The 18051-nt window shown below is 36.6% G+C and overlaps 2 protein-coding genes across 2 annotated transcripts; one reads left to right on the top strand and one right to left on the bottom strand.

Annotated features, from left to right (window-relative positions):
- Positions 1-1256: 1256 nt before the first annotated feature.
- On the bottom strand, positions 1257-6350 carry nae1 (nedd8 activating enzyme E1 subunit 1). The gene is made up of 20 exons (XM_015004234.2): positions 6229-6350; positions 5723-5826; positions 5580-5640; positions 5449-5479; positions 5209-5280; positions 4916-4995; positions 4644-4753; positions 4359-4468; positions 4191-4253; positions 4026-4089; positions 3828-3919; positions 3677-3736; positions 3422-3555; positions 3237-3312; positions 2864-2903; positions 2454-2540; positions 2245-2337; positions 2020-2134; positions 1888-1937; positions 1257-1784 (listed from the first exon to the last, which is right to left on the bottom strand). The coding sequence occupies exons 1-20, from the start codon at positions 6276-6278 to the stop codon at positions 1675-1677; spliced, it is 1602 nt and encodes a 533-aa protein (XP_014859720.2). The 5' UTR covers positions 6279-6350; the 3' UTR covers positions 1257-1674.
- A 1002-nt stretch (positions 6351-7352) lies between these two features.
- On the top strand, positions 7353-13816 carry ca7 (carbonic anhydrase 7). Its single transcript, XM_015004247.2, has 7 exons — positions 7353-7599; positions 8100-8297; positions 10614-10732; positions 10950-11045; positions 11725-11787; positions 11892-12047; positions 12991-13816. The coding sequence occupies exons 1-7, from the start codon at positions 7563-7565 to the stop codon at positions 13108-13110; spliced, it is 789 nt and encodes a 262-aa protein (XP_014859733.1). The 5' UTR covers positions 7353-7562; the 3' UTR covers positions 13111-13816.
- The last annotated feature ends 4235 nt before the right edge of the window (positions 13817-18051 follow it).

Here is an 18051-nt window from a genome sequence, read left to right as displayed (position 1 = left end):
ATTCTGGCCTCCAGCTTGATCCCCTACAGTCTGACAGAACGGCGGACGTGGGTATTAGAAAATCTCCGGCAGATAGGCATTTGAATGGAGGTCCTCTGAGGCCATATTTCTATTTAGTCATTTTTGACACAAAAGTAATAGAAAAAAATAATTTCTATAGAATAGACTTCTGGAGGTATTCTTTTTCTCCATATGAAATATCACAACCCTCTTCATTTCACAAATTAATTAAAAAAATATGTTAATTATTAACATATAAAGTTTCTGTCGCTTAATTGCATCAGAACCTGATGTTTTCTGGTCGGACTGTTAAACTTTGGAATCCACTCTTTGACCCCAAAGTGGTAAAAGAGCTCCCCCTTGTGGCTAATACCAATATAACTCAGCAACCCTAACAGTAGATGCTATTAAAGGGGAGTGTTATGTAAAATCGACTCTTGAGTTTTATATTACGCTATAATGTTATTCCCTCATTAAAAAACATACCTGGAGTATTCCGTCATGCATCTTTGAGAAGCCATTAAATCTCCCGTGGCAGCCATTCGGACAGAGTGCCTAGCTTACTCTCTCAAAGTGCTGCCTTTTCCACAAGGCTGTAGCCTTCAGCCCTGCAGTCTCCAGCCGAGCTTCCGCCTCGCATTCCTCCCCTCCTGTCCCACTCAGTGCCACCAGACTAGCGGCAGCAGCAATTATTTCACTAAACACCTGGCAGAACTGCACTGTACTGAACTAGTCTATCAGGCTAATCAGTCAAGCTCGGAAAGCGCTGAAGGCAGAGTGCAATATAAAGTTTAAGAGCTTCTTAAAGAGACAGAGGCCAATTTTAAGTACATAATCAAATTTCTTTTAAGCTATATTCGATATACAGCATTTTTATATGTAAAAACAACAGTTACTGGAAAATACATATTTCTCCCCCTCATTTAAAAAAATCTCTAAGACAGTCACTATATTTTAACCTATTGCTTAAAATAGCTGTAGTTTTACAATTAGATTTCACAATATGCATTTTAATGCTTTACATTTGTCTTTTGAAGAACATTTTTCAGTACTTTACTTTTTTTTCCCACTTTTAAGACATTTCATTCTAGTTGTCTATTATATTTAGCTCAGCATTTCCTGCTATTTTTAGTCACGCTCCTTTGTTTCTAATCTCTGTGAAGCATACTGTATAACGTATGTAAGGATTCTACATGTGTAGAGCTGGTTGAGTGAAGCTTTCACCAGATTATTTTGAAATAATTGAATAAAAAAACTTAGACAAAACAAGTCATTTATCTCACATAAAGGCAGCAGACCAGCTGGGGACAACATTAGCACTGAAGACAAACGCACTCAAGAACTGTTGGAATCTTTTACAGCGAAACATGTTTTTATGGATGTTGCTCCAAACACAATGACAAACAGCTGGGATGGAAGGTTACCACCTCACATACAAAGTGCTGTAGAGACTGTAATGTATTAACAAAGGTGAAAAACCTAACAGAGTGTCGCTATCATGTTTGTTTATATCTCTTCAGGACAGAAAGGTGGTGGTGAGGGGTGTTAGAAAAAAAAAAAAAAACATCTTCATGATCTTCTTCCCTACAAGAAGGATTGCAATCATTTTTACGATAAGTTCATCCTTTCTGCCGCTGTTGCAGATGTTTCCGTTGGCAAAGTTACCGACTGTATTCATAGCTGATATGTTGCAGAGGTCTGTGACATGGCGTTATAAATGAAAGTGTTGTTGAAGGGCACAAATTGGTGGCTGATGATCTTGATTGCCTCCTGAGCAGCTGATCCTACAAAGCACAAAGACAAAAATATGTTAGCTGGCATCACAGAGGAGTTCAACTGTATCAGTTATAGGCATATGGTTTGTAAACGCTTCGGGGAAGAATTTACCTCCTAAGAACGCGGAAACTGTGTGTGGCTCCGCTGCACCGTACCGACAACTGCAGGGGTTAAATTATGACTAATTACTGTCAGCTCTGACGGCTACTTTGAGCAGCCAGTGAAGCAGTGATTGGCACTTACAACTCATGGATGTAGTCGTCTTTTATGTTGACATTGAGGTTGTATTCTTGCAGCAGGCTGTTCACACACAGCTTCAGCTTGCTGATGTCTTCTTCCACCTGGTAGTTATACACTCCTTTAATAAGAAAAAAAATAAATAAATTAAAAAAAAAACAGAGAAATGAAAAAGGAGACAAAATGTTGTAACATTTCAAAAATAGAAAAAAAAAAGAACATGTTTCATACCTGGGTAGCGAGAGTGCAGCTGATGGAAGCGATCAACAGCGCGGAGCATGAGGTAGAAGACCATCTCGCTGTCTGGACTGTCCATGCAAGAAGCTGAGAAAAGATTTTGATATCTACAATCATTTGCTTTCACTTTATTAGCGAAGCAAAAGGTTCAAGAAACAGCTTCAACGCAAACTATATGAGCAATACAATTCTCTCAGACTTACTTATTTCATCCTTATTTACTGAATCCACGTGATATTCTTCAGCCAAAGACCGGCAGCACACAACACGCAGGAAGGCTGCGTTTTTACCTACGCACCAAAACAAACGCCTCCAGTTAGAAAACTATTTTTTTCTTGCAGGTTCAGCTAAACTATTTTGACTGATCAGGACTGAATCAAGTGCAGGTAATTTCAGACATCCAGAAAGATCTAACACGACAAAAAGACATCACGTAAATTGCAAAAGGAACTGATCAGAATTAAAAAAAAAAAGAAAAAAATTGTAAAATGTTCTCAGTGCGACTGTTAAAGAATATTAATAATTGGATCTACTGAAGTTGCTGAAGGCTGCATTAACATGAGCAGAGAAAATATAATTCATTTCAAATGCTGAGTACAGAGAGAGTACTTACAGAACAGCTTGATGTCTCTTTCAGAAATGCTCTCTGCTGGCTGTTAAAAAAAAAGAGGAAAAAAAAACAGCAGCTAACTTAATGTTTTGTCCTAATTGAAGCAAATATTTTAAAATAAAATGTGATCCACATAAATTGAAATTGTGTTCACGTCTGTTTGGATTAATATATAAGGCAAGACAATAACTGTCTAGTTAAGTACTTGCAGGAATCGTGTTCCTACACATTTCTGATGTACCAACAGTTAGCATTTGATAAAAGCAACAGCGTAAAGATTACTGAAACCTTCACAGACACGCTTAATGCATGCTCACTTTTTTAAATCCTTAAAGTTAAACACAATAATCCTGCACAGTTTGGACATATGGCTGACCTTTCCAACAGACTGTAGTAGATTTTCAACATGCTTAGTAACAGCTGCTGCATCCTGCAGGGCCTTTTCCCTGTAACTGAGATAAAAATAAACAAAATAAAATAAATAAAAGTTTAGCCACTTCGATTCATGACCATCAAGTCCTTGTTTCTCACAGCTGGAGTCCAAATGTTCCCCCAACTTACATGTTTTGGAGATTGATAAACTTCTGAGAGTCTGCTATCATGTCTGGGATGGTGCCTCGTACAGGAAGGTTTCCACTGCCTTCACTGTGAACAAACTCTTTCACAGCTCGCAGCATCACCCAGAAGGATGGAGACTAAAACAAACAAGAAGAAACAAATTAACATGCAGATCAGTTGTAATGTAAACATATATTTCTTGTGCCTTTTAACAATGCTTGCATTTACAGAGAAACAAAAAAAGAAAAAACAACAAACCTGAGCTGTGATGTTGTTACATTGTTCACTACTGAAGAGATCTTCAACAGCACTTGGAATCTGCAGAAACCAGACATTATAAAAAAAAAAAAAAAAAAAAGCAGATCCAATTACAGATTGGATCTACTAAACAGAAGACAGGATCTGACACCTTTGTTGGATTTAACGCAGTGTTGACATTCTTAATAGCTTCGTCAAAGTTTTCTTCATCTTCTGGAACACCGTTCAGATTCTTCAAGATCCCTAAAATGTAAACAAAAATCAATAGAGAATAAATCTTATAAAACAAGATTTATTCTCCGTCAGTTGATTAACAGGCAACAAAAACAATCCAGGGGTACACAGGTACCTTCCCGAATCATTTGTCTGAAGGATTCCTTCTCCTTGTAATTTTTTGGTGGCTGACCATCATGCTGCAACCACAAACAGCCACAAGTGTATCAGACAGAAAACAAAACACTTTCAAAATAAAAACTGAGCCTCCGGGAACAGATGACAGAACTAAGCTCCACACCTCATTGAGCCATCTATCCAGATATTTAGCAACAATGATAATCCAAGGGGTGTGACTGTGATCCTACAAATAAAACAGAGAGAAAAGGGGAAATTGACTGTTATAAAAAGAAAAAATATATAGAATTTAAAAGGGCTCTTAATGTGAAAGATAACTTAAAACCAACACCTTCTTTTCCATGCTTGTGAGGTCATAGGAGTTTATGTGGTTCTTAAACTCATCAAAAGGTTGATCTAATCTGAGATCCTCCAATGCGTTGTCCGGATGAGATTCTATCACTAAAAAGAGAGGCAGCAAAGTAATAGTTTATAAATACAGAAGCAAATTAACTACAAACGATCATGTATATGTGCATGAGTAGAATGTTAATGTAGCATCATTAATCAAAATATTCTTATTGATTGTTAATGTGAAATAACAGAAAGCTCTAAGATAACGAACCCGGTCTCTTACCTGTGTGTTCCTGCACTACTAGCCTCATGTAGCCTATGAGGCCATAGGTTTTACAAACTAGATAAGGTACAGAGGCACTCCACAGAACAGAGCCGAGCCTTAAACATGTGCTGTTGACGGGTCAGAAAGAAAGAAAGAAAGAGAGAGAGAGAGAGAGAGAGAGAGAGAGAGAGAGAGAGAGAGAGAGAAAATGAGAGTTGGCAGACAGGAAATAAAATAAAAAACATGGCACTCATGCTGTTTTCCCAAACTAGTTGGACAACATCTTGTACCTTTCTGGCAACTGGACTCCAATGACTATTGTAAATCTGTGAAAAAACTCTGGATCATTGTCCAGAAGCTTGTCTGGGCTCTGTAGGGAGAGAAAACACAAGCAAGAGTAATATTATATATACACAGCATATTTTTAAATCTTTTATCATAATCTTGCTTTTTCATTAATGTAAGAACATTCTTCCAAAAACATATCTGCAGTGCATCAACATCAACAATTTAAATACATTGTGTTTTTCCGAATTTCATATTTTAAGTTTTTGGAAGTTGTCAAAATGAAAGGAATTCAAACCTCCTCGACAAAGTTTCCTGACACGTCGCTGTTCAATTCTTGTAGTAGTTCAGTGGCAGCCTGTGCTCTATTCTGCAACGCCAAAACACCACTCAGAGTCAAACTTCACTTAATTTTCCTCCCTTTAACCATAACATTACGACCTGATGCATAAGCATGGACATGTGCAGAGATATACAGACAATTTGTAGAAACTGTGACAACAAGAATTTAAATCGGAAAAATTCCATGTATGCCAACCTTTCCAATGCTGTTGCTGCTCAGGAAAAAGCTGCAAGACAAAATGACAAAGATAGTTATTTAAACTGTATCTGTAATTACACATTTCATGTCAGTTGTTAAAAATAACAATAATAAATAAAAAGTCTTACTTATTTCCTACATCTTCCCCAGCAACTGTATGTCCATCTACAATGGTGAAAGCTCCAATCCCTGTCAAACATATAATTTCACCCAATCAGACAACTGTTTTTGTCTCCATTAGCAGCACTCATCACAAACATAATCCTCTTACCTGGAAGCACCAGATTCTTCAGGATCTCTGTTCCAGTGGCTGTGGCATTGATGAGACATACATGTGCGTTCTCCAGAGCTTCCTGTCCATGGTCACCCCACAGACTGATGGTGGAAAACACAACAAAGACATATGATTTCATCTTACTGTATAACACCAATCATGTCCAGCCGATGCACCTTGCAAAAACAACTGTGATATCATCTCCTATTCCATTCATATTTATTTTAAGCCATTACATCAGTATTTACAGGTTGGAAAGTGGAAACAAATGGTAGAAGAAACGCAGTTTTCTCTGATTGAAGCCAAAGGCAAAACCGACATTTATCCCATCAACCTCAAAGCCAACGATGCTGATAGAGAATAAAGCAAAGCAAGCTAATGCTAACATGGAACCTCAACTTGTCTAACGACGTGTTCTGAGACTTCCGAGAATAACTATCCATGACATGTACCAACACAAAGCCCTGTTTCTTAATGAATACCAAGAAGCTCATCAAGCTTACCGGAGCTGTCTGTCGTATTTTTGTTCTTTGGAGCCTTTGGTGGCTGCCATGATAGCTTTAAAATGACTTACGTTAATGGCTCTAGTTTTACTTCCTCGACGTCAGATTCGACACGAATGTGGCGGCGCGATGATCCGCATGCGCACTTTCGATAAAAAAAAATAATAGAGGAACAGATATACGAGAAGCACACTTTAAAAATAATTTATAATTAATATTTTTATGTTTGGACTGTATTTTATTTTAACTGGGCTGGGTGATGGATGAAAGACTATTACATATTGTGGAAAGCGTAGACAAAATAAATATTGCACAAAAGTGTATTCAAAATGTTTTATATAATTTTATGCGATTTTGTGGTGAATCCAGGGAAGCTTAGTTTTTTTACATTTTAATTCGGTGGCCAATTTGTTCAACTTCCTACTCAATTCTGATTATATTTTTACCTCTTTATTTTTTCCTTCCTACATTTTTAATAAAATACCTACTAGTAAAGTTTTAATGTAATTTATTTTTTGTTTTATAACTGTCTTTTCCTTTCAATTAAAATCTCTTCTATTTTGCTCAAAAATCCATTTAATTGAACTTGAGAATATTTAACATAAGGAAATTGACAAATGAAAGTGGTCCAACATTTTCAGCATTGATTTGGGGTCAGAATTTAAAAATATGGCCCAAATGCATTGATAGAAAATTGGTTTGATGTTTGATGTACGTTCAAAGGATTGCAATATTTACCCCATACATCTGATGACAAGTTTGGCAAACGGTCCCTTTACGAGTCCTGAATTTGTTGAGTAATTTGAACATCCCTGTGCTGACAAGTAAATGGTGCCCACATATTGTGTATGTGAGCACATCATGTCAACATTTATAGAACATGACAAGCAAAAACAACGCCAAAGTTTTATTTATTTATTTATTTATTTATTTATTTATTATTTGCAGAAAATTTACACTTTAAAATTGATTTGTTTTGATTTACTTTTGTTCTCTTAGTCTTCTGAAAAGCCTTCCAGGAAGAAATCCTGTAACCCAGAAAAGCTGTTTTTCATCTTATTTGTTTTCTACTTTTCCTATCAAATAACTGACAGTACTCAAAAAGACAGAAGTGGCCTATTATTTCAGGGTTCATTACATTTTCCCTGTCACGCTTTCTTGAATTATAATCTCTCCGTCTGTTCATAAATGGATAAGTTACCGATTGATATATTTATGTGGGCGCGAGGGGGCGTGTCACACCGGGAGTAATTGTCCGTCCCCCTTAATAAACTTCATCAATAGCTGCACCAGCTGACCGTCATTAAGTGTGACTTAAGCCGCAAACAAGGACAATGACAGGACACCACTGGGGATACGGAAAAGAGGACGGTAAAAAAAAAAAAAATTCTTAATCAGACTCTGTATAATATATTTAATGATTTCAGCGTAATAAATAGTTTCTTGGCTGCACAAACAGATCCTGCTCTGCTTCTCCGGAAGGATACCTGCAGGCTGTTAAACCGGGATTAACCTGGTGCTTTAAAGGGTGACCGACCGCTGTCACTTTACCTTGAGAATCTTCTGTTGAGTTTGCCCTGGACTTCTGAGAGGGGAAACGACTAATACATAATGCTTTCTGACCATTTTTAAGAATGAGTTGGTCTTTACTCATTTGTTTTGCACAGAAGTCTGATGATGAATTGTAAAATGTCTAGGGTAGATTTTGAGGTATGGGTTTTATTTTTGTCAAGGGGACAAAATAAAAGCCATTTTATTTTTGATCTTCGCATGTGCAGGGAGTTGATTTTATTTTATGCCTTAAATGAATTGAAGCTGTTGTAAAAATATGGATTGTATTCCCACCCCTCTCCCTCCCTTGTAATCTAAAGGTCCTTCAGCATGGCACAGACAGTACCCAGTGGCCAAAGGAAACCGCCAGTCTCCCATTGACATCATCCCTGATGAGGCCAGACGTGACAGCAGCCTGGGTCCTATTTTCTTGAAGTATGACCGGTGTACATCTCTTAACATCTCCAACAATGGACACTCTGTAGTTGTGGAGTTTAATGACTCTGATGACCGCTCAGGTAAGAATAATCTGTTTGTTGACTTTCTTATTTTCCCCTGAAGGTTTTGTCAGAATTTTTTGCCCCTGAAATAACACAGAATGCTTTGCAAGGACAATGTTTAAAGATCACCTTGCAGCTCTTAATGGTGGTCATAGTTCAGAGATAATGTCACTCTCTTATCTGCCGATGCAAACATGCTGTAAAAATCTGTGCTGAAACCAAAGGACAACAAGTTTTGGAAAGTGCAAACCAGGTGTATTACTGGCCATAATAAAAGGCTGAAAATGAACCTCTGATTATGAGGCAGGAAAGTGCAGCTAACACTTTCTGAAGATCTGTCTGCTGGACAAAGATATAATAACCTGTCGGAGATGTCAGTGGTTATTATGACAATGCTTGTTTTTATGACTGGGTGGATGCATGATGGCCACCCTGCAATCATCATGAATGATAAGTACAGAAGCGTGGGCAGTTCCACACAGAATTTCCACATGGCAAGCAAATGTAGGGAAATAACTGATTAAAGAAATGACCGGCAGTTAAACACAAGCAGCACCGAGTCTTCTCCAATGTTTCCCAAACTGCTTGCAAGTTGCTTTGAGACGTGAAATGTGATTTTTGGGAAATTACATACTTGGAAAAGGAAAATAATTTAGACAAATTGCAAAAGTGGCATTTTAGCATTGGGACACAACACACAATCATTTGCAAAACACATGAAATTGGTACCAATTGGGTAAAGTTATCGGGATCTTTAATTTGTGTGGGTAAAAAAAAATAATTACATATGGCAAGCAAATAACTCAAGCAAAAATTATAATGGGTAAATGCATACAAAAAAAAATCAGGATTATTTTTTCCTGGATCATGTTTAATTTCATGTACAAATAATTATCAAAACTTTTTTTTATTTTTCACGTGATGGGAGACCATTTTGAGGCACATGACTTTTTATATTTAAATTAACCAGACCTTGCCTTTCTCACATGCGCTTTCTGATGAACCCTTTATTTTGTTTTTAGATTCTACTATACATTTTTAACCTGATTTAGATTGTTTGGCTTGTTGATTTTTACGCTCAAAACACAGAAAGTTGTTGTCTTTGGGAAACTAACCAGAACGGTCACAATGTTTTCATCGGTGCCAAGTAGAAAGTTCTCAAAACTCTAGGTAGTAGTTTAATAAATTCAGTGATAACTACTTTAGCTTTCCTTACATTTAGAGACAGTTATTGGTTTTCATGTGCGAAAGTGTAAGTTGTTTCATGTGTATACTTTGTAATTTGTTTCTCTGTGTTGCCTATGGAATCTGCCACAGTCAAATCATAAGCAAATTTTAAAAATTCGCGTGAGGGAACTAATTTACGTTCCAACGAGGTAAACAAGAACGGGCTGATTGTGATGGAGCCTGACTTTATTAACACAGTCCTTCCTGATTGTGGTCTCTGAAGTTCAGAATTCAACAGCACAATGAGCTTTTTGATGAAGTGCACCCAAAGGGATTGTGCAGACTTTTAGCAACAAGGAATTATGTTCCAGTGCGAAGATGCCTCTGTGTTTGTGCCAAATGTGGCTTATTTGCTTTAAAAATATCAATCTGCAGTAGGACTGAACAGTGTAACCAATCACAATTGTACATGTGCAAGATAATGTTTGCAAAGGACTGCCACAGTGTAATATTTTGTGGACTCTAATATTTCAGCTGCCATGATTTCAAACTCTTCTTAGCTGGTAATATTTTTAATGGTTCTCTTGCTGTTTAGATCAAATATAGATGTTTGTGGCTGAGGTGCCCAAGCAAAGATGGCGAACATCAAAATGGCACTGAACATAGGGAATAGTGAACAAAATTTGAGTTAATGGAAGAGTTGTCAAAATATAAAATAAAGGGAACCAGGCAGATGCACCTAAACTGGACTAATGACTTTAGATTGTTGAGGAAGACGGAGAACCTGACTTGTATAACCATGATATTCCCAAATTGACGGAGTACGCAGAGAAAATGTAGGTCAGCAGCAGAGGTATAGAAAGATGATATACTGAGACTGAATCAGCATCATCTTCCATGATGTTTATTATGACAGTGTTCATATAAATTGAAAACTGCAACAAAAAAAAAAGTAAAAAATGTAGGTCAATGCATGTTACTGCACTGACTCATCTTGTTGCAGCTCTGAGAGAAGGTGTCAGGCTGTGTTTGATGCCTTTTTACATAGTACTCTGTTCCAGGAAGGCATTTCTATAACACTTCCTGAAAAGTGGGAGTGTGAAGGTGGAGTTGATGCCATGTGTGACTTCCAATTTATTTTTCTCACTTTCCCATTTCTGCCTACAGTGATTCAAGGAGGCCCTCTTGACAACCCTTACAGACTCAAGCAGTTTCACTTCCACTGGGGTGAAAAGGGATGTGAAGGATCTGAGCACACTGTAGCAGGAGTCGGCTATGCATCGGAGGTCTGTGTTTGGATTTAAATACTTCAGTTCTTAGGTTGCTGGTAACTAAGTAGATCCAGTAGACATGGGTAACATCTTTCAACTTGTACAGTTAATTGAAGAATGAAGACAAGTTCATAAAATCCTGTTAATGTGTGACTGCTAGGGACATGTCATCCCAGCAGAGAAAGCAGATATTTGTTCCTAATTTAGTGTTTCTGCTCATCTCTTTCTTTAGCTGCATTTAGTTCACTGGAATGCTGTCAAGTACAAGACGTTTGAGGAAGCAGCAACGGCTCCTGACGGCCTTGCTGTCCTTGGCATCTTTTTAGAGGTACATTTAATGCATGTCCAATTGTAGTTTCATCCTATCATATTTTTGAAGTTCTTAAGGTGTTAGTGTTGTAAATTCGATAAATTTGTGTATTGGTTTTAGATTGTCCCCCCCCCCACACTATTAAGAAACGTTGTTTCTGACAAAGCTAGCATAATAGCTTTTGCAGCTCGGTGGGTGATGATAATCAGTCGGATCTGGCTAAGCAGATACTGTCGGTTAAAGTGACAAATTGTAAAACTACTTTAAAACTTTATCAGTTTTTTTTTCTTACCCATATCTGCTGTGCATGACTTATTCTTTTAGCAACCTTATCATACTCTATACGTGAAAAGATATCATATCTGTCTTTAGAAAGGTTCAAATAATAATAGTCTGTAGTCTGCTTTAACTTTTGTGTCAACATTTTAATGTCACGAGCAATTAATTTGTAAAGTCTGAGTCGTCACTTTTACTTTAACTGTGGCATTTGATCCCATGGACAGTCTTTGCAATATGTTGCAGAAGACTTGGAGAGCCAACACTCATCTCATCCAGTGAATGGAAATAAAAGCCCCATCAAAAATTATATCTTTTAATCAAACCCAATCATGATCTAGCAAAATTAATGCATGCAATTTTTGTAAAAGTTTCTCTAAATACACAAATATCAGTTTTAAGAACCAGTCTGTTCTGTTAGGTAGGTGATGACCACAGATGGCTTCACATGATTACAGATGCTCTGTACATGGTGAAATTTAAGGTGAGTCTTGTATTTTACTGCTTCCATTTATTACATTTTCTCTACATACATAAGTGCATTGTAAAAGCTGTTGTTGGTGTTTATGTTATTTACTTTTCCTACAGGGCAGCTCCACAGATTTCAAAGGTTTCAATCCCAAGTGCCTCCTACCCAGCAACCTCCACTACTGGACCTACCTGGGGTCACTGACCACACCTCCCTTACACGAGAGCGTCATCTGGATCGTCCTGAAAGAGCCGATCGTGGTCTCGGACAAGCAAGTGAGGACATTCCCAACGGTTTAACTCAAAACTCTTAAATTCAAAAGACATTTGTCGTTTTTAATCCATGTCATGTCGTCCAGTAGAAATGGTGGGCCTGTGGAAAGTGGCCAAGATGAACCTTTCTTTCATTATCACAAAAAAATTATTTAGATATGTATGTAGATTTGTTGCTAACGCTTTTTGTTGTTGTTAAACTAAAATATCATACTGTGAAATTGATAGCAGTAATATGTTCATTCACATGGTGGTACTCATGCACAGCAAGATACGAGTCCAATAAGGAAATGTTTTGTTTGTAGGGAGGAAGGAAGCAGCTGTGAGCTATATAAAATTACAAGAGGAAATGTTCTAGCAACCATTTTGAATAATTTCTCTTTCAGCTTTTTGTGTACTCCTGTTTGTTCATTTGAAGGCTGGCGGCTCTCCTTTCACCTCTTTCTCTGGATCTATACAGTATGACAGCTGGAAATGAGACATTTTCAGTTTTAACACTTGTACCATAGCGCAGTGAATAAGCGGGGTACATCAGCCTGGTTCACATGTGTGTGAATGTAGACACTTTCAGCAATACAATACAACTGACCAGCACGTTTACCCACGTCTTCCTTTAAAAAAATAAATAAAAAAAGTTCAAATAATCAGGGTTTCTTTTTCTGCAGTCATACTCTTACTGTTTGAAACTGCACCTTAATATGGCGCCACACAAACTGCACTCGCCTAATGGATGAAGTAATAGATTAGCTCTTTTATCATTTCAATCGCTTTTAATTATTTGATGCCTCTGCCCAACTGGATATGTGGCTATCATAGATTGGTTTATATAATTTTATCCAGATTTTTAGTGCTATAATTCAACTTGCGTTGCTATAGAAGCCTAAATATGTTGCACTGAATTTGTTGATTAAAGCTACATGCCATGTCTTTGTGTCTCCACGTGCAGCTGGGGATGTTCCGACTGCTCCAGTTCAGCGGTGAAGAGGATGGTCGGAGGATGCGCATGGAAAACAACTTCAGGCCTCCTCAGCCTCTCAAAGAGAGGCTAGTACGTTCCTCCAATTAAGTTCACCTCTGTGCATATCAACTTGTAGTTTTTGTGTGACGGGGCATGCTTTATTGCAAGTGTACTTTACTGCCATGGTAGTTTCTCCAAAAGCTTTTTTGATCCATTTTGCACAGAGTAACATTAGCAGGAGTTAAGTTTCCTGTCGGAACAGGCATGCAGTTTGTTTTTGTTTTTTTGTTTTTTTCAGTTTGAAATCTTTGAGAATTTGTAAATGATATTTTCTAAAAGGATTTAAAAGTATCGCAAGAAATTTGTTGTCAAATTTATAAAGAAATGAAGAGAAAAGCCTGGTTTGCACTCCAACGCCAGCAGCAGTTAATCGAAGAAAGCAAGAAACACTGTGAAATGAGTAGCAGCCAGATCTACAGGCTACCAACAGCCTGACTGTTTAGCACTGAACCTTTTATCAACTGTTTATCCAGCCTGGGTCTAAAACTGCTCTGATGTCCATATATCAAAATGGGACATGAATTTCTCAGGTACCTTGTTGATGAATATTTTAAAATGTTTCCAACAAGATCTATTTTTGAGTTATATTAAGATGTGGTGGCAATAACACCACATGACACCTAACTGAGAAGTGGCTCCTAAGTTATTATAGTTTAGTTGCAAGAGATGTAATTTCTAGGTGGCTTAATTTTTTTTAAATAATTTATCTTTCTGAAATTTCTCTTGAAGAAAATAAAATTCTAAATATCCTTTTCTCAGTTTCCCACTTTTTTATGTAAAGAAGAGAAGTTTGACTTTTTAACTTTTGGAATATTGGTATTCAGCATGTGAGTCGTGATTGAACACTTTTGAGGCCCAAAACTCTCTTAATAAAATATTAACTGACCGACTGGCACAAACAGATTTCTTCCAGATGATTTTTTTTTTTTTTTCTTGAAGCAGAGGCTGTTCAAGCAGATGTTTAATCTCTCTCATAGTGGTGACAGGAGCCAGTACTGAGTTCAAGGTAATCAGTAGCCAAGTCCAAGCCCTGAGGAATGTACGATGGAAAGAAAACGCATACACTGTAGCCAGTTATTTACTAACTGATTACACAATTACACACCTTTGTTACTTTAAGTTGTCCTGGGGTTTTGAGTAAAACAAACAAAAAAACTCATAACAGAAGTTAAAGAAAAGAAAACCAAACTCTGGCAAAAAAAAAAAAAAAAAGAATTTGGCAAACAAACTGAGCAGGGAAAACATAGTTGATCATTCAAATTAATGACATACCAGGATTTATGTAATGGCTGATCACACCACATTAACTCAATTCACATAACTCAGGACATGCATAGCTAACTATAAGAGGATGGCAGTGAAATTTTATAAACTAAACTCAAATGAAGGAAAATAAAATATGTCATTGCTGCTAGATTACAAAAAGGCATTATTAAAAGGCATAATTGTAAAAACAAAAAAACATCTATCCCCCTATTTATAAGGAACTGGTGGTGCAGTCCAATTAACCCTCCATGTTTTTAGCTACTCTCCCATCTTTAGTTTGGCAAAACTCTCACCAATCAGGGATGGAGAGAAACTTGTGAACGAAGCAAGAAATACTGAAATCACAAACCACAGGTGAGAACTGATGAAGAGTCAAATGTTTTGTCTGCCTGCAAATCAAATTAACGTGGGCCATTATTGTGTTTGAGATGCAGGGTAAATGTGCAAACTTTTTAGTAGTAGCTGAGCCAGTTATTTAATAAATAACTGTGCATAGGGGTTAATCTTCTGTGGCTACCACATGTTCATTTTAAAGATATTTAAAGGTGCATCCCATTAATGAATGGAAAAGTGCTGAAACCTTGAAAACATTGTGAATGGACATTTGAATGAAACATTAGTAAATACTTAATGGTAGCATTTCAGCTGCATCAGTTGGCATATATTCTCTGAACAGCCAACCAAAATGTTTCTGTTATGCTTCCCTGAAACTTTATCCACCTGGAACTTGATTAATCTGAACTCTGTCCCCTCCAGGCTGTTTGTTGTTTGCATTTTGATTCCTTGTTCTGCTTATGTAAATTGTTCGCCGATTCTGAGAGTTGCTCCTCCTGCAGGTTTGAAGCACATCTCGTCTTCCTTCATTCATTATCCACAGATTTTAAAGCCCATCCAACCTTTGGGGTATTGCTAGTGTTTTCGTGAACGAGGCATTGAGAATTATAATTTTTATTCATGTATTATTTTATAATGATTTGTTGGGAATGGAAAGACGAGAAACAAACAATAGCTTACATTAAAAACAGATTAAATATGGTTGGATAATCATATTCAGATGCACAGTTGTCTTAATGAGGATTACGATCCCAGAAGAACATGAAGATCTGCGGCTTATAGTTTATAGGAAATGTCTGTGAGGCTTTGTTGGGGAAAAAAGGCTGCACAGACATTGGATGAATCACCATTGGGTGATTGTTGCTTCACTGGTGAAAACCACAGCCCTGAATATAGTTTTAAAGTTAGCCAAGTTAGCCAACTGCCTCTGGGCATCGCCTCTGTATTTACATTTTGCAAATAAACGCTGTGATGTGAATGAAGAGGTGGAAGTAAAGGAGCTCAGTGAAATCAGTTGGGAAAGAAAATGCAACAGGAATCATGTTCTTGGAGAAAATGCATCTTTAAAGATTAAAAAAAGACAAGAAAATATTTTTAAAACATTCCGATGAAAATTAAAATGCTGCGCTAATTGTGTTAGGACTGTAAAGGACAAAGAAAACATGTTTGGAAAAAAATATAAAATGCTTAAAATGACGTATTCTAGAAAAAATATAGCAAAAATACAGTGTGGATAGTAACTAATGCTTTTGTAATTCATAATATAAAGAATAATGTAATAATGAAAACTTACGTCCTCCATGTTGGATTTGTTGGCACAATACCCAACTGAAATATTTAAGCTATACATTTCTGTGTTTGTTCTTGCTTAGGTTGTTCTGGTCATCCATGCATGCATATTTGATAACATGATATTTATTTTTCAAAAAGGAAGCAATTTCTCTTGAATGAATTTTGTGTTTTCTTCACTGAGTTAACAAATGGAGTACTGTATCTTTTTCTATCGGCATGTTGTCTTTAAGCTATAGCATTCTTCGCCCAGCAGATGGCAAGATATAGCAATGTTTGGAGATTGTACCTTTGCATAAATGTTTTTGTTGTGTACAAAAAAAAATAAATAAATTGAAATCCATATTAAAAACAGAAAAAAAATCCCATTTAAATAGGGCAATTAACTCGAAAAAGTGTTTTGCTTAAAATAAAAAAAGGTAAAAAAAAAAATTTAAAAAAAACAGCAAACCAATACAAACATACACAAAAAAATAATCACAGACTAAATCAGAATAACATTACTATTACCATAATTATTTCTGTAATTTACAATAAGCAGACTTTCTCTTTATGCGCTTATGTGTCTTTTGTGGAAAAACAATTATAATTTTTTTACAACAACCTCTAGGTGGCAACATTTGTTGTGTTTTGCATTAAGCAGCTTGAACCAATCTATGTTTTACCAGCTTAGTTAATAGCAATAAAATACATATTGAAGCCACAATATTTAAAATCAAGCTTATTTAGGCAGGACAGTATAATGATCAAAAGATCAATAGACTCAGTAGAGCAAAAAAAAAAAAAAAAAGGTGTTATTTCTTCAGTGGCTGCTTTGTTTTTCTGTATTTCAATCAATAACATTTGACCTTGTCTCTGCCCTGTCGGCCTGTGTGCAACCCATGGTGGGGTCAAAAAGGTCACATTACAGTGATGGATTTCATTTTCATGTGTTGTCTCCCTAGAATAAATACAATCAGAGTGCAGATAATATATAAAGCATGCAAATGGGTGTGTGAAGTATATTTATGAAGTATAATAAATCTAAAATAGCTTTATTGAGCTTTATTGAGACAGAGAATACCTGAGTGGGCACATCATCCTCAGCCACCAATCGATGCGCCGTGTAAGATGATATTACAGTCAGACCTCAGAAATAGAGTCAGTCACATGTATTTTTAGCAGTATGTTATCTACTTGCTTATCATAGTGACTTTTTCCCCCCACATACAGCAAAGTCTGAGCAGCACTGTGAAGTACAAGACTCTAGGACAAACATACTGTTTCCAGCAAAAATAAATCCCAAAATAATGTTATTTGCATTTCTGTGGAACATATATAGGTGTAAATAAAAAATAAATTAAAAACTAGATTGTGAATGTGCATGTACATTCTATGTAGAGTTTGCACCTTATTTAAGATGTAATTTTATTGAAGGATGCTGTGATGTTGTCGTTTCCCCTTTTATCACAGCTTTCTAAATTTTTAATTTAAAAAAATGAGCTTTAATGTGGAAGCTGTGACACAAAGTTATGTGGCTTCATTATGTAACAGGCTTAATTGTTAAGTAAACTCAGTTTTTTTGCATACAATTAAGCCCCAGGTTATTCATTCCCTGACAGTAGTCTTTTTTTTTTTTTTTTTTTAATTTACCAACATATTTCTTCTTATGCTCTGCAGAGGCCAGGCTCCAATTTAATAAAGAATCTGTGATGGAGGCTGCAGACTGGGGAGCTGGCACGGAGGCCTCGCAAGCTCAAACACTCTGAACTCATAAGCAAAGATAAATCAGAACTAAAGTCAAAATCTAGTCCAACAACCAGTGAGCACATGCCAAAAAACAAAACAAAACAAACAAAAAAGGTCAGTGTTTATAAAATCACAGTTAACTTAAGTTTTTGTACACAAAATATAACCAAAAATACATGCAAAGCATCATTAAATGCTTTAGAAACACATTTTTTCTAAAACTTGTTTATTTTTTTTTAATGGTGTCATCTTTTACTGGAGCTGCAGACTTGAGGACTATTAACGACAAAACTTTGAATCCAGGTTTTTGGGCTCTCGTTGTGAGCGCTGTTTACTTGGACCAGCACAGTCTTATGCAAGAGCAACACTGTG

The sequence above is a fragment of the Poecilia mexicana genome, unplaced genomic scaffold (assembly GCF_051168715.1).
Source record: "Poecilia mexicana isolate PSO_F unplaced genomic scaffold, ASM5116871v1 scaffold_3, whole genome shotgun sequence".
Classification (NCBI taxonomy): Eukaryota; Metazoa; Chordata; class Actinopteri; order Cyprinodontiformes; family Poeciliidae; genus Poecilia; species Poecilia mexicana.
This window is presented reverse-complemented; position numbering and strand designations above follow the sequence as displayed.